The following is a 21,768-nucleotide window of genomic DNA, read 5'->3' on the forward strand; positions in this document are numbered from 1 at the left end:
AACAGTTAAATTAGCATGAAAAAGCATCTTCAGCATAAAAAGTTAAATTGGCGTTAAAAAGTAAAATTAGCACTAAAAAGAAAAATAAAATGTCAAAATTAGTGTGAAGAAATAACTTAAGCAGAAAAAATAAACTGACTCAGCATGAACAAGTATAAAAAGTAAAATTAGCATAAAAGAGGAAAACTAGCATGAAAAGGTAACATTAGCATTAGAAAATGACATTAGTGTACATTAACATGAAATACACACACACATACATTGGATCAGGTCAGCGCTCGGAGCTGACCTCTGACCTCTGAGCTGACGTGAACCGTTCACACACAGAAGGCCGGACTGAACTGATCTGATTTGAACCAATCAGGACTTGAACTGTTTCAGCTGCGGTCGAGAGACACCGACTCACATCCAGGTGAGAGAGGCTGATGGTGTTACAGCTCTGTGAAGACTTCACGTAAAATTAATGTTCCATCTTAATTTTGAATAAATAAATTGAGATGGTTCCATTTAATAAAAGTTCATATTGATGCATTTAAAAACAATAAATTATTTATTGCACCTTTTTTTCTTATATTCAGACTCACTTTTACCTTTTTAAGGTAACACAAACACCTGATCGCAGTGTGTGCAGAAGTGAAATAATCAGTCATAACAAATAAAAACATCGAAATAAATAAAACTTCTAACATCTGGCCAATAGATCCAAATGTTACCTGTTTTAGAGAAGCAGGTGGACCAATCAGAAAAGTCTGCAAACAAAATAAGAATTCATCAGATTCAATCAGAATTTTTTAAAATTTCTTTTAATGAAGCTTTAATCGTCTTTTAATCGTCTTTTCTTTTGTTCTGTGACAGCTGCTGTAATCTAAATGGTTAATGATGCAGACAGGTGAGTTCTCACCTGGGCTGTTTGGTCGGTTTGTGTTTGACAGGAGAGCGAGAGGGAGGAGGAGGAGGTCATGTGACTCTGCTCAGGTAAACCACCTGAGAATAGGAAGAGCAGCTGCCAGTTTACTGACACGGTGTGTGTTCCGGGTGTGTGTTCTCTCACTGTGTGTGTGTGTTTTGTTTGATTCGAACCTCCGTCACGTCCTTCCAGTGCTGAGAGTGCTGCTTCCTGTTGTCTCCCTCAGGTCTCATCCTTGCTCGGCCATCATTGGTGTGTTGCCACGGCGATGTTCCGCCGCAGGAAGAAGAGGCTCAGGCCGGAGATCTCGGCGCCGCAGGATTTCCAGCACCGCGTCCACACGTCGTTCGATGTCGCCACGGGACGCTACGTGGGTCTGCCGCCACAGTGGCAGAGCGTCATCGACACACTGAGGAGACCACGCCCCCTGGTGGACCCCTCCAGGATCACTGAGGTTGAACTCAGGAAGGTGGGGGTTCTGTCATTTAACGGGATCAATAATATCATCGATATCATCATACTGACTGAAATACAGTGAGAGTATTACTGTGTAAATTACTGTGAAAAAGTAACTAATCATAAAGAAATCTATTAACCTTAGCATGAAAAAGCAATATTAACATAAGTAACATGAGCATGAAAACTTTTAGCATAAAACAGTTAAATTAGCATGAAAAAGCATCTTCATCATAAAAAGTAAAATTGGCACTAAAAAGTAATGTTAGCTTGAAAAATAAAATGGCAAAATTAGTGTGAAAAAATAACTTAAGCAGAAAAAATAAACTGACTCAGCATAAACAAGTACTTTTAGTATAAAAAGTAAAATTAGCATAAAAGAGGAAAACTTGCATGAAAAGGTAACATTAGCATTAGAAAATGACCTTAGTGTAGACTGTGACATGAACATGAAATACACACACACATACATTCGATCAGGTCAGCGCTCGGAGCTGACCTCTGACCTCTGACCTCTGTGCTGACGTGGACCGTTCACACACAGAAGCTGTATCACTGCAGTTCATCTGATGACGGTGCATTCACTGGTTGTCTGTAAATGTCAAGTTTGACTGCAGTTCAGCTGAAACATGAGCTCATGTTTCCATGCAGGTACTCTCAGGTGTGCACTCCTCATACACAGTACAAGATGTTCTCTGTCATGTGACCTCATCACAGACAGACAGATCTGTGTTTTCTGGATTAAAACCTTGATAATGATGAATGAATCTCGCATTTTTTATGATTCAGTCTGGAGGTTAGTTGTAATGAAGTAACAAAATACTTATTTTTTCACTGAGTGGTCCATTTCTATATTTTATTATCTTTATTATCTTTATTATTTATTATCTTTTATTTCATAATAATTTTTAATGTTTTTAATTTAACATTTTTTTCTTAATTAAAAAAAACTTTCAACACCTTCCATACAAATTCAGAATATGAAGCATAAATTCAATTAAATGATCAACCTAATCTGAGGTGTAACTTAAGTCCAACTCAAATTCAACATCTGGTGCCACAAATAACTTTATTCAGATTTATTTTTGAAGAAAATTAGTCTCAGCATTTTAATCTTGTTTTGAAACATCTGTCAAACTTTGCTGTTACTCCGCAGACGATTGTTCGTGGCAGTTTTATCGGTCACGGTGACTACATCGCTCATGTGATCTCTGAGATGAGCCGTCTGTCCGTCACCAGCTCCAACTCTCTGCGCCGCAGCAGCCCGTCGGCACGGAAACGGGCCCGGTCGCTGGGCCGACTGGGAGAGCTGGCGGAGGACGAGTCGTACCAGTACGAGGAGCTCAGTCAACACGGCGGTAAGGTGGGCGGGAGCTCCACCTACTGGCAGGACAGGATTCGACAGGTCCGCAACGAGAGCCACAGCCCCAAACTGAATGGAGCTCTGCAGAGAGCCAAGTCCATCTGCGAGGTGGGGACACTGTCTGAGGCCACGCCCCCCAAACCTATGACACCTCAGACGACACATGTGACGGATTTGCCAGGTGGACAGTATGCCCGGAGTGAGGGGGCGGGGCTCAGACAGAGACCAACTTCCTGTCACTACAGCCTGCAGACTGTGGAAACCAACAGCAGACCCCACCTGAGACTGAAACCAGCTGTCAATCACCTGCCTGACCTGCTGTCCTCCTTCAGAGAAAATCCCAGAAGGCCTCACTCATCCTACGACCCCAAGGTAAGAGTCATTCATTCAGCCAGTTATCTTTGCTTAGCATAAAGCTAAGAAACAGCTAGCCTGGCTCTGCAAGCAACCTGCATAGAAGTTCACACTCAGAGTCAAGAAATAGTCCAGCAGAAGAACCCTTGTAAAACCCAGACCAGGTGGCTTCAGAGGGGTCGTGTTGATACTGTGGGCCTCCCCGCAAGACAACTGGGCTGATTTTGGCAATTATTAACCAATCAATCTGAACATCTAACCCTCAGAAAGAAAGATTCCCCTCAATATTCAATCATTCCTTTAAGGAACAGTCTGTGAACAAGACTGAAAAACCCGCCTCTATGCTGACGATGCACAAATGTGTTGTCCTGTAACATCCAGTCACTCCTTCTTCATCGTGTGCTGTGTGTTGTCTTATAGTGCAACACACACCAACTTCAGCCTGGAATCTTAACTGATTTTAAAAACATGGAAGACAACAGACACGACGACAGATTTTTAACTTTGTAATCGTGAGGATGAACCAATCAGACGATTCAGTGTCGATGCAGGAAGCGATTTCAGAGCGTTTATTCCAGGGATTTGATTACTTGCACTGAAGCTGTTTTTTGATGTCTCATGTCTTTTCCTCCCCCAGCTGACCTCCCCCTCCTCCCCCCTTCTGCTGCCCCCCCCCAACAGCACCAGCAGTCCCCTCATCACAGGTAGAGGGTTACCTCAGCGTTCGCTACGCCCCTCCTCCAGCTTCAACCTCGGACTTTCTCCAAAGACACCGACCCCCCGCAACCAGGACGGCTCATCCCAACCCCGCCCCTCCCCCACAGGATCCCCGGGACGGCCCTCCACCCACCTCTGCCCCTCCTCCACCCAGCTGGCGGTACCTGACGGAGGTATGAAGGTGACTCACGAGCAGTTCAAGGCGGCGCTGCAGATGGTGGTGGATCCAGGAGACCCGAGGATGACTCTGGAAAACTTTGTGAAGATCGGGGAGGGGTCCACAGGTGTTGTCTGCATCGCCCGAGAGAGACACAGCGGGCGGCAGGTGGCGGTGAAGATGATGGACCTGAGGAAGCAGCAGCGCCGAGAGCTGCTCTTCAATGAGGTACCGGACAAAATACCGGAAAAAATAATACAATAAATCGATTGTTCAATCAAATCAAATCAAAATCACCAAATATTCTCCGGCTTGAGACAAACAGAATGTGGAGCTAAAAACAGCCAAAAATCAAACCGGAGATCAAAGGTCAGACCTGTTACCTGCTGCAGTGTGACGTCATCACAGGCAGCTTCACCTGACGTCGTCAGCCTCACTTGTCCCGCATGTCTCTCAGGTGGTGATCATGAGGGATTACCGGCACCAGAATGTAGTGGAGATGTACCGCAGCGCTCTGGTGGAGGAGGAACTCTGGGTAATCATGGAGTACCTGCAGGGCGGCGCTCTCACCCACATCGTCAGTGAAACCAGGTGTGCAGGAAGTCAGAGATACCTGTTCCTCTGGTAGACGTTTGCAGTTTGATAATATTTGTTTGCTCTTCAGGTTGACTGAGGAACAGACAGCGACGGTGTGTGAAGGCGTCCTGCAGGCGTTGTCCTACCTTCACTCTCAGGGAGTCATTCACAGAGACATCAAGAGTGACTCCATCCTGCTGACGCTGGACGGGAGGGTGAGACACAGAGACACAGAGAGACACAGAGACACAAAGACACAGAGAGACACAGAGACACAGAGAGACACAGAGACACAAAGACACAGAGAGACACAGAGACACAGAGAGACACAGACACAGAGAGACACAGAGACACAAAGACACAAAGACACAGAGACATCAAGAGTGACTCCATCCTGCTGACCCTGGACGGGAGGGTGAGACACAGAGACACAGAGGCACAAAGACACGGAGACACAAAGACACAGAGAGACACAGAGACACAAAGACACACAGAGACACACAGAGACACAGAGACACAGAGAGACACAGAGACACACAGAGAGACAGACACAGAGAAACAAAGACACAGAGACACAGAGACACACAGAGACACAGAGACACAGAGAGACACACAGACACACAGACACACAGAGACACAGAGACACAGAGAGACAGAGAGACACACAGACACAGAGAGACACAGAGACACAAAGACACAGAGACATCAAGAGTGACTCCATCCTGCTGACGCTGGACGGGAGGGTGAGACACAGAGACACACAGAGACACAGAGACACAGAGACACAGAGAGAGCATACAGAGAGACAGACAGAGAGACAGAAACACACACAGACACACACACGCTATTTTACATCCTTGTAGCCCCGCCCCTCCACCTCTGACACAGGCCAATCAGGAGCTCTGTTTTTCTATGAATCATTCCATTGTTTGAAATGAGGACATTTGTCCAGCTCGTCCAGCTCACGAGTCAGTTTGTGGACATCAGACATCACTTTCTCACAGAGTCAATGATGTTGCAGCCCACCTGTCAGATGTTCATCAACGGATTAAAAATGAAAACAAGGAGAAGTTTAAAGTTTAATTCTGGAAAAGTTTTTAAATTAGAGACAGAGACAGTTTTTCTCTCGTCTCATGGAGTCCAGACTGTGACGGAGGATGTTCAGGTCAACATGTGTTTGTCTGTGTGGCTCAGTATGTGTGCTGGTAGAGTCCCAGTCCTGCATGCAGGTCACAACATTCAGTCCTCCTCCTCCTCTCCTCCTCTCCTCCTCCTCCTCCTCACCTCCTCCTCTCCTCCTCCTCCTCCTCTTCTCCTCTCCTCCTCCTCCTCCTCTCCTTCTCTCCTCCTCCTCCTCACCTCCTCCTCTCCTCCTCCTCTCCTTCTCTCCTCCTCCTCCTCCTCCTCCTCCTCCTCTCCTCTCCTCCTCCTCCTCATCCTCTCCTCCTCTCCCTCCTCCTCCTCCTCCTCTCCTCCTCCTCCTCCTCCTCTCATCCTCCTCCTTCTCACCTCCTCCTCCTCTCCTGCTGCAGATTAAACTGTCAGACTTTGGGTTCTGCGCTCAGATCAGTGAAGTAGTCCCGAAGAGGAAGTCTCTGGTTGGGACTCCGTACTGGATGGCTCCTGAGGTGATCTCCAAAACCGCGTATGGGACTGAGGTAACGACATTTACAGCCGGTATGTGTCAGTCATACAGACTTTCTGCACTTGGGTTGAAAAAATAAATTTCTAGAATAAATAATTTATAATAAAATCGTTAAAATCAAACATAGAATTTGAACATATTTTTAAAGAATTTGTGACCAAGTAACCAAAAACTAACTGGTCACAAATGATGGAAATGTGGAAACACTGTCACATGCTGAAGCTCAGGGTCAATGAAATTCATGGTGATGAGTCTGTTGCCCCGGTGCATGCTGGGAGGCTTCACCACACACCTACCTGATATCGCTGCAATCACAAGATCAATACTCAGCCAATCACAACGGAGCTGATCATGGTTTCATTTCACAACTCATGTTGCCGTTAATTAAAAATAAAAGCTCTATTTGTCAAGATAAATTCACCTAAAATCAACAAATAACAATTAACAGGATCATTTTAACCTGAAAACAAGATAAAACTTTGTTGATCCTGTGTCGTCACAACAGCGAGATTAGAATGAACAAATACAAAATGAAATCAGGTACAGAGAGTTTCCTGTGTCCCTCAGGTGGACATCTGGTCTCTTGGCATCATGGTGGTGGAGATGGTGGATGGAGAGCCTCCATATTTCAGTGACACACCTATCACCGCCATGAAGAAGCTGAGAGACGAAGCAGCACCGAGTGTGAAGAACATCCAGAGGGTCAGACACACACACACACACACACACACACACACACACACACACACATTCTTGTATCTATGACCAAGTGAGGACAACAGTCCAGGACATGCGTTGTCAGGACCAACCTTTCTAAATGTTGTCCAGTTCTGACAAAGCTTCAACAAATTCACAAAGTGTCACTTTAAATAACCAGTCAGACAAAATCGAGGGCTGTGACCTGAGAGAAACCAACTTCCTGTGGCCCTGTCAGATTTTCAGTTATATGCGAGGACGATCCAAACACTCCATCAGCGTATTCTGTCTGTCCAAGCACCAGTTCACAAACCTGATGACCCCTTACCACACAGAAAGTCAGCTCCAGTGTGGCTGCAGCGGGACCATGACGCTGCATGATATTCATCTACTGCAGCAAAACATGTTGTTTGAACATGAATTTCTTTTTCATTTGTACAAAATATAACAAAGTTGGAATCCATCACTGAAAACTGAAGAGTTAGCATCCACTCACTGATGAGTTGATCCCTTGATTGATTGATTATAACACTGAGTATGCTGAATGTTCAGTTTTTATTGCATTACTCTCAGGAAGTGGGTACAAACTGGGAACGACTGGGTCCACTTCAGTGTCCTCTTTAACCGTAGGACAACAGAAAACAGAGAACTGTAACACATCACCTCACTGTCGTCCAGTGTATCACTCTGTGAAGCCAAACACGACAGGGAGGCTGCACAGTGTTAGCTAGTTCCCATGTCAGAGAAATGAACATGAAATATATTTGGTAGTTAGGCTTCATTGAATTCTGGAAATGGTCCCATGTGAATAAACTGAGGTGATCCACAAAATACGTCTTTACAAAAATAAATCACATCTTTCAGTGGGGTTTGACGGGTCAGTGGACATCAACTGGGACAGAAAATGGTGTTTGAGAGCCTCGTTTGCGTCACATCAACAACACACTGACACTTAACCTTGTCTTTATCACATCGTGAGGACCAATCGTAAATAATTACTCGACATACTGGAGGCTTAATGTAGTTTTTGGTGTAATTTAAGAAAGTGATTCAATTGAATGCCACAGAAATGCTCCCCCACAGGTGGCTGAGGGGCCCTGGTCAGCCTGGCACTAGTTGATGACATCCTCTCTGTGTTCAGGTGTCTCCAGTGTTGAAGGACTTCCTGAACTGTATGCTGACTCGTGACACACGGCAGCGCTCCAGCGCCGCTGACCTGCTGGAGCACCCGTTCCTGCTGCAGGCCGGCTCACCACGCTGCCTGGTGCCGCTGGTGGAGCAGCACCGCAAACGCATGTCGCTGTGCTGAACACCTGAGACTCACCTGAGACTCACAAGGGACTCACCAGAGAGACACCAGAGAGACACCAGAGACTCACCTGAGACACACCAGAGACTCATCTGAGACACCAGAGACTCACCAGAGACTCACTGAACGACACCTCGAACTGCCAGAGCACAGGCCATGTTGAGCTCAGCTGAGCTCTGATTGGTTGCTGAGAAGTCTGCAGCCAATCATGTACCAGCTTCTCCTCTTCTACCTGCTCCAGCAACCAATCAGGTCAGTAAAATCAGGCCAGGCTGAAGCTGAGGGCTGCTGCAGCCTGAACGCAGAGAGGCAGGTGGCCAGCTGCTGGACAGTTTGACTCTTCTGAGGCAGCTGATGTTACCTGTAACACACCTCTCACCTGGGAGGAGGAAGTCATCAGACAACATTCATGTACATGTTGGAAAAGGACGTATCATATTACCTGAATCTTATTTTAACAGTTTTGTCCATCAAACACATCAGCATGTTATACGATGATGCTGCTTCCTGGTTGACCTTTGACCTCCTGTACTGCAGTTTTTAACAGTGAAATGGGGGGTTTCAATATTTCTACATTTCAGGGTCGTCATGTTGCTGCGCAGAGACAAAAAAAACATGAAAACATAAAAAAAGAAAATAATATTTTAATTACTGACTGACTTAATGACATTTGGAAAATAGATTTAAAGACAAAACGAAGTCTGGAAAACAACAATCAGCAGGGAAAATAATTCTGGTTTTGATCATCTGAATCAGTTTTCTGCTGGTTTTGACTTTTTTTTTATCTGCAGTCACGTTTCAGAGATGAAAAGAGAAGAAAAACTCGTACATGAACTTTACCATGAAGAACAACTTTATTAAAATTACGTATTTGAGTTTGACAAAATTAAATTAAGTTTGTAACAGACCCATGAAACCACCAGAGGAGGGTGTGCCAGCGTCACTGTTTGCCCCCCTGGTGGGAAAAGTCCACTTGTATGAAGGTGCAGTACCGCCGGGGGTCGTTAATGATTTGGGGTTTGGTGGCGGACCACACAGGCGACGAGGGCTCGATCCCGATGTGAAACCAGTGTTGATGGTTTTTTGAGCCAAACTTTGATCTTTTCCTAAACTGAATCAACCTGCGAGCGTCACCTGAAATGTTTCTCTGGAAGATTTATTTTGAAAGTGAAACCTGACGTCACGTATTTATTGTTGCTACCTTGACCTCGGAACAAGACGGTGCAGTTTTCATGCCGAGGCCACGCACGTGGACCGGTGGGGGGATCGCACGTGATGCTGGGTTACTTCAGTCGATCTACAGATTATTTCCCAGGATGCTGTTGTTTGTTTTCCTGTTGTTTGGTTCATAGATGGAAGAAGTGGATTTCTTTTGGAAACTTGCACAGTTCTGCTCAGAATGTGACTTTGCACTTGTTGGTTATGTTTTTATTTGATCTTTTATAAAACACGTTAATAAAACTGTTCATCCGAGATGTTCAGTCATTTCTCCTCTTTTGATATCAGAATATATTTTCCTGCATCACATTAATGTGTCAGTTGTTGTTACTCAGTCATGAATAGAAAACAACATGAATCATTTTCTATGATGAAGATTATTACAGCAGCACGTTACAGTACCTGACACATCTGGTGCTGAGCTACAGCATAAACGTCGTTCTGCTCCTCTTCCTCCGTTTCTGGATCCAACAATCTGACAACCTCACACTGTGATTGGTCCGCTGTGCGCAGGTGAGAACATAGGTGGGCTTTGAACTTCTGTCTCAGCACATGACCTTTGACCTGCAGTGTCAATGTTTGTCTAAATGGAACAAACACCACCCCTCTGGCACATACAGTGATGTAAAACAAACACCTCAACAGAGTCAATACACAGTAAATTCATCTTGTTCACAGACACACACCCTTTAAACACGCACACACACATACACACACACACGCACTCACACAAACATACACACACACAGACACGCACACTCACACACACACACACACACACACACACACACACTGTGTGCATGCTGCTAGAGGCTGAGAATTCTGTCCTCCATCTCATCCATTCATGTCCATTAATGTTACTGATGACTTTGTGCTTCCTTCTGTTTCAGGTTCACGTGGATCATGGCTGCACCTGGTCTGTGGATCATGGTGACACCCACTGCTTTTGTTATTATTATTATTATTATTATTATTATTATTATTATTATTATTATTTCTACGTATACATACACTGTTGTTATTGTGATTGTTGATGCTCTGCATATCTCCTGCTCTATATGAAAGAGTCATGAGGCAGCTTTTGTTGTGATTGGACGCTACAGAAATAAAACAGACTTGAATTGAACTGATGTTTGTTGATTTGTTTCTCTGTTCGGCCTTTTTTAATTCACTTTTTTTACGTTGTTAATATTTTAAAGCTGCAGTCAGAACCACAGATCTGTGGTCAGTTTATCAGACAGTTTGTGTGCGCTCTGAAACTCTGTGATAACATGAAGATTATCAGGAGCTATTTTAAAGACAGTGTGTGTGGACAGCAACACACTCCTCCTCCTCTTCTTCATCTGTTCAACATTTAAAGCTTCAGCACTGATGATCACAGAAACAACAAGACACGAAGCTGCAGAAATAAAAATAAAAGAGAAAACTCTTCAACTGTTTCTCTGAAATTCACTTTAATTAATAAAACTGTTCCAACAGTAGAGAGATCAGTGTGCCGTACATGTACAGATCATTTTCCCTCATTAAAACTGAAATACAAACACTTTCTAAATTTCACATCTGTTTTAATGGACAACAGCATCATGTAAAAGATAAGATAAAACTGCCGGGGACATTCTGGAAGACGAACATGAGTTTATGTTACACAAACATAAACCCATTTTAAGTGTTTGTCTCAGGCTGATCTTCAGTTTTCATCTTAATCCATCACTTTAATTCAAGAATTAATTTAATTTAATTTGTTCTTCAGCTGACTGTGGACGCGGATGTGACGATCAGAGTGAGGACTGCTCATGTCCACACATCGTATTGATATTAATTTGCCTTTGTTCAGTCACTATTACTAAAATCACCTGATTACAGACTGTAGTTTCATTGAAAACATCTAAAACAGTTTTTCATACAGGCGTAAGAACTTCAGCGAATGGAAAACCACTGGATTTATTAGGCTGAAAGAAGGGAGGTTGAAGGGGGGGAGTCCTCTGAAATTAAAGTCAATCAATAAGTAAAATTCCCTTTGAAAACTTCACAAACACAAAACAAACTTCCTGTTAGAAAAACTGGAGAAAACCGCAGTGCACCCTGGGAAGGTTTTGGAGGTCTCACACACTGTAACAGTGCTAGAAGTCATCGGCCAGTAGTAACGAGTACTGAAGGCGGATACTGAACAGGAAGAGCTCATTCTGTTCGGTCTGAAGTATCGTCCACATGTCGGGACGTGACACAAACTCTGAGTCAAGTGTCTCTGGTTTCTATTTGAAGGCTGAGAGCTGATGAGTCCAGACTGTCAGAGATAAAGAGACAAAAACACTTCGGTCAGTCAGACAACACTCTTCATATCACAGACTCCACGTTCAGAAAGGTTTGACATGTCCGCTGCCTCGTTTTACACAAACTTTCCAGATTTGGGACCTTTGAGATCTAATTCTTAATATTGTGATACTGAATTTGACAAATGTTGATCTGACGTTACTCAGAGAAGCTGTTGTAGTTCTTGGTTGAAGATAACAGGAAGGAAACAGATTTAATAAAAGAGTCTACGTCTACAAGTCTACGTACTTTAATTGAGCGATTTAAATGTATATGAATCTCTAAATGATCAGAAAACATGACATTGGTCTCACATTTTGCTGCACGCATGAACACCAAACATATCCTAACACAGTCCTGAGTGTCAAACTGAAGACAGTTTAAATTAAGTTTAGATTTAAGTCAGATATCTTAAGGTGGAAAAACCCTGAAAGAGAAAGAAAGAAGAAGAGAGACCACGAGCAGACTCATGTCTGTCGTCATTAAATCCATGTTTGACCTGTGGAACAAACACATATTCAGGTAATATAAACCATTTGTTTCAAGCTGTTTTGGACTCAATAATTGTTTCAAACGAGGATGTGTACTGTACAAATGAAGAAAGTGAAGGTTTCAGTCGAGTTTTGTGACTTAAGTAAAATACTGAGGTTGGTGTAATGATGCTACTGTCACTCATCTGTACTTAAATATGATGAAATGATGAAAGTTATTATACCTGCAGACTGCAACCATTAAATTCAAATCAGGACCACTTAAAGACTGATGAATCTATTCTGGATATAAACATGTTCAGCCACACAAGTCAAATATGAATAATTTTAGCCACACAATAAAGTGTGGGTAGTCTTTGTTGGTTTTTCCTTTTTAAAGGGGTCTCAAACTGCTGCCAATGAAAGATTTTAGCGATTCTAAACATCTTGGATGAACTGTAGTATGAGAACCAGTCCAGTGAGGATACAGCAGAAGACCATAGAGTCTAAATGGAGAGGTGTCAGGAGTCCCTATCAGCAGGCAGATAAGCAGTGAAACCGTCCTTTTCCTAAAATGGACTTTAACAGCCAAAGGTCTTGAAACTGCCCTCGTGGGGCTTTTACGTCCCGGGACAAATTTAGTGTCAACCTTTGTTGTTTTTTTCTCTTTGCAGCAGTTATTTCCTAATTTGGTTGACAGGCAGCCTTTATAAACGCCCGCCTGCTGTCCAGAGTCTGCAGCTCTGCATTAGACTCACCAGAGGAAATATTCTCTTCTCAGACTGATCTCTCTTCTGACTGCCGCGAACATCCACCCTCAACCATGGGTGACGCTCTGATGGCCGAGTTCGGAAAGGCTGCTCCTTACCTGAGGAAGTCGGACAAGGAGCGCCTGGAAGCCCAGACTAGACCTTTTGACATCAAGACTGAATGCTTTGTAGTCGATGATAAGGTGGAATACATGAAGGGACAAATCCAAAGCAAAGACGGAGGCATGGTGACTGTCAAGAAGGAGGATGGAACAACAGCGACTGTGAAGGAGTCGGACGTGCACCCCCAGAACCCACCAAAGTTCGATAAAATCGAAGACATGGCAATGTTCACGTTTCTCCATGAGCCTGCCGTGCTGTTTAACCTCAAAGAGCGTTATGCTGCCTGGATGATATACACTTACTCCGGGCTCTTCTGCGTCACTGTGAACCCTTACAAGTGGCTTCCTGTCTATGATGCAGAGGTGGTGGCAGCTTACAGAGGGAAGAAGAGAACTGAGGCTCCACCTCATATCTTCTCCATCTCTGATAATGCCTACCAGTACATGCTGACTGACAGGGAGAACCAGTCTGTATTAATCACTGGAGAATCCGGAGCTGGGAAGACTGTGAACACCAAGAGAGTCATCCAGTACTTCGCCAGCATCGCAGCGGTCGGAGGCGGAGGCAAAAAAGATACCAGCAAGGGGACTCTGGAGGATCAAATCATCCAGGCAAACCCTGCGTTGGAGGCTTTCGGCAATGCCAAAACGTTGAGAAATGACAACTCATCTCGGTTTGGAAAATTCATCCGAATTCACTTTGGTACGAGCGGCAAGCTGTCGTCTGCCGACATTGAGACATACCTGCTGGAGAAGTCACGGGTCACCTTTCAGCTCAAGGCTGAGAGGAATTACCACATCTTCTACCAGATCCTGTCCAATCAGAAGCCAGAGCTGCTCGACATGCTGCTGATCACCAACAACCCGTACGACTACTCCTACATCTCCCAAGGAGAAGTGACGGTCGCCTCCATCAACGACTCAGAGGAGCTGATGGCCACGGACAGCGCCTTTGATGTGCTCGGCTTCACTCCGGATGAGAAGATGGGTGTCTATAAACTGACAGGCGCCATCATGCACTATGGCAACATGAAGTTCAAACAGAAGCAGCGTGAGGAGCAGGCTGAGCCAGATGGGACGGAGGCTGCTGATAAATCAGCTTACCTAATGGGTCTGAACTCTGCCGACCTCATCAAAGGGCTGTGCCACCCCAGAGTCAAGGTAGGAAATGAATATGTCACCAAAGGCCAAAGTGTAGACCAAGTCTACTACGCCCTCGGTGCTCTGGCTAAGTCAGTGTATGAAAAAATGTTCAACTGGATGGTGGTGAGAATCAACCAATCCCTGGACACAAAACAGCATCGGCAGTACTTCATAGGAGTGCTGGACATTGCTGGATTTGAGATCTTTGATTTCAACACTTTTGAGCAGCTTTGCATTAACTTCACTAATGAGAAACTGCAACAGTTTTTCAACCACCACATGTTCGTTCTGGAGCAAGAAGAGTACAAAAAAGAAGGCATTGACTGGGAATTCATTGACTTTGGGATGGACTTACAGGCTTGCATTGACCTGATTGAGAAGCCGCTAGGGATCCTGTCGATTCTGGAGGAGGAATGCATGTTTCCCAAAGCCAGTGACCAGACCTTCAAGTCCAAGCTCTATGATAATCATCTGGGTAAGAACAAGATGTTTGAAAAGCCAAGGCCTGCCAAGGGGAAAGCAGAGGCTCATTTTGCCCTGGTTCACTATGCTGGCACGGTGGACTACAATATCGGCAACTGGTTGGTCAAAAACAAAGACCCCCTGAATGAAACTGTAGTCGGTCTTTACCAGAAATCATCTCTTAAGCTTCTCAGTCTACTGTTTTCAAGCTATTCAGGAGCTGACTGTGGTGACAAAGGAGGTGGCAAAGGAGCCAAGAAGAAGGGTTCCTCATTCCAGACCGTGTCTGCACTTCACAGGGAAAACCTGAACAAACTGATGAACAACCTGAAGACCACACATCCCCACTTTGTCCGCTGTCTGATTCCTAATGAGAGGAAAACTCCAGGGGTCATGGACAACTGCCTCGTAATGCACCAGCTGCGCTGTAACGGTGTCTTGGAGGGCATCCGAATCTGCAGGAAAGGCTTCCCAAACAGGGTGCTTTATGGCGACTTCAAACAACGGTACAGGATACTGAATGCCTCTGCCATCCCCGAAGGCCAGTTCATTGACTGCAAAAAGAGTGCTGAAAAGTTACTGGGATCATTGGACATCGACCACACTCAGTACAGGTTTGGTCACACCAAAGTCTTCTTTAAAGCTGGCCTGCTGGGCACACTGGAGGAGATGCGAGATGAGCAACTCTCTCGAATCATCACCAGGATCCAGGCTAATGCTCGGGCAATCCTCATGAGAGCTCAATTTGCTAAACTTGTGGAACGCAGAGATGCCCTGATGGTCATCCAGTGGAACCTTCGCTCTTTTCTGGGTGTAAAGAACTGGCCCTGGATGAAGCTCTTCTTCAAGATCAAACCCCTGCTGAAGAGTGCTGAGTCTGAGAAGGAGATGGCCAACATGAAGGATGAGTTCAACAAGCTGAAAGAAGCTCTGGAAAAATCAGAAACAAGACGGAAGGAGCTAGAGGAGAAGATAGTGACTCTTCTACAAGAGAAGAATGACCTGACTCTGCAAATTCAGTCTGAACAGGATACACTTACAGACGCTGAAGAACGCTGTGAACAGCTTATAAAGAGCAAAATCCAACAGGAGGCCAAGCTAAAAGAAATGACAGAGAGACTGGAAGATGAAGAGGAGCTCAATGCAGATCTCACAGCTAAGAAACGGAAACTTGAAGATGAATGCTCTGAGTTGAAGAAAGATATAGATGATCTGGAGTTGACTTTGGCCAAAGTGGAAAAGGAAAAACATGCCACAGAAAATAAGGTGAAAAACCTGACAGAAGAGATGGCTTCACAGGATGAAAACATCATGAAGCTAACCAAAGAGAAGAGGGCACTGCAGGAGGCTCACCAGCAGACACTGGATGATCTTCAGAGTGAAGAAGACAAAGCCAACAGCTTGACCAAAGCCAAAACTAAGCTGGAGCAACAGGTGGACGATCTGGAGGGCTCGTTAGAGCAAGAGAAGAAAGTCAGGATGGACCTTGAGCGTTCAAAGAGGAAGCTTGAAGGTGACCTAAAACTGACCCAGGAGAGTTTGATGGACTTAGAAAATGACAAGCAGCAGCTGGAGGAAAAACTTAAAAAAAAGGACTTTGAGGTTGTCCAGATAAATTCAAGGCTAGACGATGAGCAGGTTGCTACCGTTCAGCTCCAGAAGAAGCTGAAAGAAAACCAGGCTAGAATTGAGGAACTGGAAGAGGAGCTGGACGCTGAGCGTGCAGCCCGGGCCAAAGTTGAGAAACAGCGCTCTGATCTTTCCCGTGAGCTGGAGGACATCAGCGAGCGCCTGGAGGAGGCAGGTGGAGCAACATCTGCACAGGTGGAGCTAAATAAGAAGAGAGATGCTGAATTTCAGAAGCTCCGTAGGGAACTGGAGGAGTCTACCCTCCAACACGAGGCCACCGCTGCCTCCCTCAGGAAGAAACATGCTGACAGCGTTGCCGAACTGGGGGAACAGATTGATAACCTTCAGCGTGTGAAGCAGAAGCTGGAGAAGGAAAAGAGTGAACTAAAGCTGGAGTTGGATGATTTGTCCTCTAACATGGAGAGCGTGGTGAAGGCCAAGTCCAACATGGAGAAGATGTGCCGTACGATGGAAGACAACATGAACGAGTACAAAAGTAAACATGAGGAAGCGCAACGGACTATCAATGAACTGACTACCCAGAGGGCCAAGCTGCTCACTGAGAATGGTGAGTTTGGACGGCAGTTGGAGGAAAAGGAGTGTCTGATATCACAGCTGACCAGAGGCAAGAACTCATACAACCAGCAAGTAGAAGATTTACGCAGACAGCTGGAAGAAGAAGTCAAGGCAAAGAATGCCCTTGCCCACGCTGTACAATCTGCTCGTCACGACTGTGATCTGCTCCGAGAGCAGTTTGAAGAGGAACAAGAGGCCAAGGCCGAGCTGCAGAGAGCTCTGTCCAAATCCAACACGGAGGTCGCAGCGTGGAGGACAAAATATGAAACTGATGGAATCCAGAGAACAGAGGAACTGGAAGAAGCAAAGAAGAAGCTGGTTCAAAGACTACAGGAGGCAGAGGAGGCAATCGAGGCAGTGAATGCAAAGTGTTCATCCCTTGAGAAGACAAAGCACCGCCTCCAAAATGAGATTGAAGACCTGATGTTGGACCTTGAGAGATCCAATGCAGCATCTGCAGCCTTGGACAAAAAGCAAAGAGCCTTTGACAAAGTCATGGCAGAGTGGAAGCAAAAGTTTGAGGAGTCGCAGTGTGAGCTGGAGGCCTCTCAGAAGGAGGCTCGGTCCCTCAGTACTGAACTCTTCAAACTGAGGAACGCTTATGAGGAGTCCCTGGATCAACTTGAGACGATGAAGAGGGAGAACAAGAACCTCCAAGAGGAGATCTCTGACCTCACCGATCAGCTTGGAGAGGGTGGCAGGAGCACTCATGAACTGGAGAAGATCCGGAAGCAGCTGGAGCAAGAAAAGGCAGAGCTTCAGTCAGCACTGGAGGAGGCAGAAGGTTCACTGGAGCATGAAGAGAGCAAGATCCTCCGAGCCCAGCTGGAGTTCAACCAAGTAAAGGCTGACATGGAGCGCAAGCTGGCTGAGAAAGATGAGGAAATGGAGCAGGCAAAGAGGAACTACCAACGGATGCTTGAGTCACTTCAGTCCTCACTGGAATCTGAAACCAGGAGCCGCAATGAGGCCCTCAGAGTCAAGAAGAAGATGGAAGGTGACCTCAACGAGATGGAAATCCAGCTCAGCCAAGCTAACAGGCAGGCAGCTGATGCCCAGAAGCAGCTCAAGAGCCTCCAGGCATTTCTGAAGGACTCTCAGCTGCAGCTGGATGACGCGCAGCATGGAAACGACGACCTTAGAGAGAACATAGCTCTCCTGGAACGCCGACACAACCTTATCCAGGCTGAGCTGGAGGAAGTGAGAGCCGCCCTGGAGCAGACAGAAAGAAGTCGCAAACTGGCCGAACAGGAGCTGACTGATGCTACAGAGCGCATGCAACTCCTGCACTCCCAGAACACCAGCCTGATCAACCAGAAAAAGAAACATGAAGCAGACCTCATGCACCTGCAGAATGAGATGGAGGAAGCCATACAAGAGAACCGCAATGCTGAAGAGAAGGCAAAGAAGGCCATCACAGATGCAGCCATGATGGCTGAAGAGCTAAAGAAAGAGCAAGACACCAGCGCCCATCTGGAGCGCATGAAGAAGAACATGGAGCAGACCATCAAAGACCTGCAGCACCGGCTGGATGAGGCTGAGCAGATCGCAATGAAGGGCGGCAAGAAACAGCTCCAGAAACTGGAGTCTCGCATCAAAGAGCTGGAGAATGAGCTGGAGGCAGAACAGAGGAGGGGAACAGAATCCATTAAAGGGGTTCGCAAGTATGAACGCCGCATCAAGGAGCTCACCTACCAGACCGAGGAAGACCGCAAGAACATGGCTCGCCTCCAGGACCTGGTGGACAAGCTGCAGCTGAAGGTCAAGTCCTACAAACATGCTGCCGAGGAGGCGGAGGAGGCAGCAAATGCCAACATGGCCAAACTCCGCAAGCTGCAGCACGAGCTGGAGGAGGCGGAGGAGAGGGCCGACATCGCTGAGTCACAGGTGAACAAGCTGAGGGCGAAGACCAGGGATGGATCCTCCAAGAAGGGCCTGGATGAGTAAGGAGGTCCCAGAGAGTCAGCACCACAGGTATGTGGAACCAAACATTCACTCTGTGTCACTGATATCATGTTGTCGTCTCTCATCATCACCATTAACAGTTTGTGAATCTGCTCTGATTGACAGCTGTTCCTGTTCCTGGGTCACCGGAGGGATGCTTGTCATCAAGGTGGTGACAGGAAGCAGCAGAAATCAACAGCATGAGTAGAAATAGTTGTCACACTAATTATTAATCATTAGTAAAGGCTGACATCAATCAATCAATGTCCTTCGACACTGGAGATGACACGTGTTCAGTTAGGATACCGTTAGTTTTTGACCAGTAGTAGCACATTAATGGGTCCTTGTCTGGACTTGTATGAGGACATGGAGGTAAAGTGCTGTCCTGTACCATCTGTCCACTGAGACACAAACATCCGTGTTCAAGTCCTCCTCCATGTTCTGAAGTGTGTTTGGACAGTTTAATCCAGTTCACAGACTGTTTCTGAGGGTTCTCCTGCTGTATTTACAGAGAGTGATGGACATAATACATGAAAACATGATTGATATAAAACTGTGTGAGATTATCAGAAACTGTCATGAAATAAAATCACTTGTGATCACTCTGAGCTGTCTTCTTCATCTGATGGTGAACTCTGCTCACTTATTGTGTTTAAAAGATAAAACTCTTTAAAAAACTAAAACTAAAAGTAAGAGAATATCCACAAACAGTGTTGTTACTTGTTGATAATATAATTAACTAATTAACCAATGAATTTCAGATCTCACTGACTGACAGCAGGAGGCTGATCGACTAAAGGCTTCAGAAAATTTCACCTCATCTGCTCAAATGTCCCTTAAATATTTGTTAAAGACGTCGGTCTGTACCTGATCTACATGGAAAGTGTCTGCTGTGGTTTGGTGCTATATAAATAAAATTGAATTGTACTGAATTTAATTGTCAGTTGAAACATGAAATGTAGAAACATTATGTTTCAGCATCAGATTAACAACTGAAATGAATTTTGTTCTCTCGTTTGTGTTTATTGTTGTAAAAATGTTTGTGCTGCTTTGTTGGTCAGCTGGAAAAATTTAAATCCCTTTAAGGAAACTTTTACCTGCAGGAAAAAAGAATAAATGAGAGAGAAAATATCTACACTTTGTATAAATAGATAAATAGACATGAGTGTGTTTGTTTGTGTGTGTAAAAAAAATGTGTCCATCGACAAAGACAGACAGACAGCTATCAAGTTAAAGCTAGTTGCTGAGATAGCTTCAGCATTAGCTAAAATCACACTGCCTGATTTTTAGTGGGCTGCTGTCTCTGAATGAGGGTCTTCAGTCCGGTTGGGATGGACAAACAGCTGAACTGCTGCTGAAGCCGACACAGACGGCAGATCTCAGCTGCTTTATTTATTAAATAGTTAAAATGTGTTATATTCATTGGAGTGTGAACAGCTGCAGCAGGCAGACAAAAAGGCAACAGGCTGTTTATAAGGTTTATTTTGTTAAACTATTTTAAATGGACAAAGTTGAAAAGAGTCCTGAATCTCCATTTCTCAGATACTGAGTCCAGTTTATATTTCCTGACCTGCTTCGGGTTAAATAATCGGCCTGAAGTTCTTAGTCTGCGTGCGTTTGTAGCGTCTGTTGTGGTGAAACTCAGCTTTCTGATGAGCTAGGCTACAGAGTAGCTGGAGAGCTAATGGCTAACATGCTTACTGCCCAGGCTACATCACATCTCGATAAGATTCTGTTTCCTCTTTCCTGCAAACTCATTTCCTGTTGCAAATTCATTAGCTCATTAGCTTAGCTTGGTCACTTATAGGACAATAATTTCACACAGTTTGGTCAAAAGAGTCAACTTTTCGATCTGTTACAATTATTCTCTGTGATCCAGAAGCTGAAACAAAACGTTTTGGGGCCTGATAATAAGAATACTGATCTTATCTTGTTGGTCTGCTTTACCTGAGCCGGTCCAACAATCAACACAGCAGACAAACAGTAGATGAATACAAAATACTTTTGTTACATGAAAAGAAAACTTCAGGAAGTGTCATTAAAAGGTTCCTGACTTCAGGCTGAGGCTGTGGCGCCCTCTGCTGGTCACCTCAGATGCAACACGCAAAGTGATGACAGTCAGTCAGTGAACAGTTCAACATTATTCCACACTTGTACTGTATTACCATGTGTTCTGTCCTCATGTGAAGACGACACTACAGACTGGACAGACAACAGAGACCAGTGGAGACCAGGACCCGTGACTGGACAGGGTCTTCAACCTTTATTCTTCTGGTCTAACTGAACAAACTGTAAATGGACTAATACAGTAGAATAACGGTACATTAATGCATTCTGCATTTTGCAGAACTCTGTCCTCTATGACTGCTACATCGAGTACTACTCTCAGTCCGTCCTAATATGTCTTCACAAGGACACACGCAGTATTTCTGCTGAGTCCAAACTTTTGTGAACAAACAATAGAAGCACATGTGAGACTCTGTCAACTCTTCATTCAACGATTCCCCATAAAAACAACTAACTGCAGAACTTAGAGACGAACATTATCCAAAGTTCGCAGACAAAAGAAATTAAGGTGCTGTTAAATACGTCCACAAGGGGGCGTTAAAGGGCGACAACACACACATTCTTTGAATATTTCTGGTTTTATATTTGGCTGACAAAATGAAACCTGTGAGTGAGGCGCTTCAGTTCAGTGTGGTGCTCCTTTAACGATGTGATACTGTTTTATCTGAATGACTCCACACCTGATCAGAGGCACACCTGCAGACGGAGTGAGCAAAACCTGCATGTTTACTTACAGCGCCACCGTCTGGCTGATTGGGATCATAGTTCTTGGGAAGCAATTGTACATTATTTCTAGATACTGCTCCAAGTTTCACGTTTCTAAACTCATTCCATCTCACAGCAACGATGATGATGATGATGATGATGATGATGATGATGATGATGATGATAAACTGAC

At 44.9% G+C, this 21,768-nt stretch overlaps 2 protein-coding genes across 3 annotated transcripts in view; both read left to right on the top strand.

Annotated features, from left to right (window-relative positions):
* Positions 1-10,394, top strand: part of pak6b (p21 protein (Cdc42/Rac)-activated kinase 6b) — an 18,298-nt gene extending 7,904 nt beyond the window's left edge. The window contains exons 2-10 of one of the 2 annotated variants that reach the window (XM_041959145.1): positions 933-1,022; positions 1,134-1,376; positions 2,520-3,098; positions 3,718-4,182; positions 4,412-4,545; positions 4,619-4,745; positions 6,063-6,188; positions 6,743-6,877; positions 8,013-10,394. In XM_041959145.1, coding sequence (XP_041815079.1) covers positions 1,176-1,376; positions 2,520-3,098; positions 3,718-4,182; positions 4,412-4,545; positions 4,619-4,745; positions 6,063-6,188; positions 6,743-6,877; positions 8,013-8,180 — 1,935 coding nt within the window. In that variant the 5' untranslated portion in view covers positions 933-1,022; positions 1,134-1,175 and the 3' untranslated portion in view covers positions 8,181-10,394. The remainder of the gene's footprint in view (positions 1-932; positions 1,023-1,133; positions 1,377-2,519; positions 3,099-3,717; positions 4,183-4,411; positions 4,546-4,618; positions 4,746-6,062; positions 6,189-6,742; positions 6,878-8,012) is intronic. The other variant, XM_041959144.1, reaches the window with a different exon arrangement.
* A 2,607-nt stretch (positions 10,395-13,001) lies between these two features.
* On the top strand, positions 13,002-19,180 carry myh6 (myosin, heavy chain 6, cardiac muscle, alpha). The gene is made up of 2 exons (XM_041959443.1): positions 13,002-18,833; positions 18,930-19,180. Exon 1 carries the CDS (start codon positions 13,002-13,004, stop codon positions 18,804-18,806), a length of 5,805 nt encoding a protein of 1,934 aa, XP_041815377.1. The 3' UTR covers positions 18,807-18,833; positions 18,930-19,180.
* The last annotated feature ends 2,588 nt before the right edge of the window (positions 19,181-21,768 follow it).

The sequence above is a fragment of the Chelmon rostratus genome, chromosome 18 (genome assembly GCF_017976325.1).
Source record: "Chelmon rostratus isolate fCheRos1 chromosome 18, fCheRos1.pri, whole genome shotgun sequence".
Classification (NCBI taxonomy): Eukaryota; Metazoa; Chordata; class Actinopteri; order Chaetodontiformes; family Chaetodontidae; genus Chelmon; species Chelmon rostratus.

Bases quoted from the DNA above. Each gene is read 5' to 3' on its own strand.
- myh6 (XM_041959443.1), top strand. From the start codon at position 13,002: ATGGGTGACGCTCTGATGGCCGAGTTCGGAAAGGCTGCTCCTTACCTG.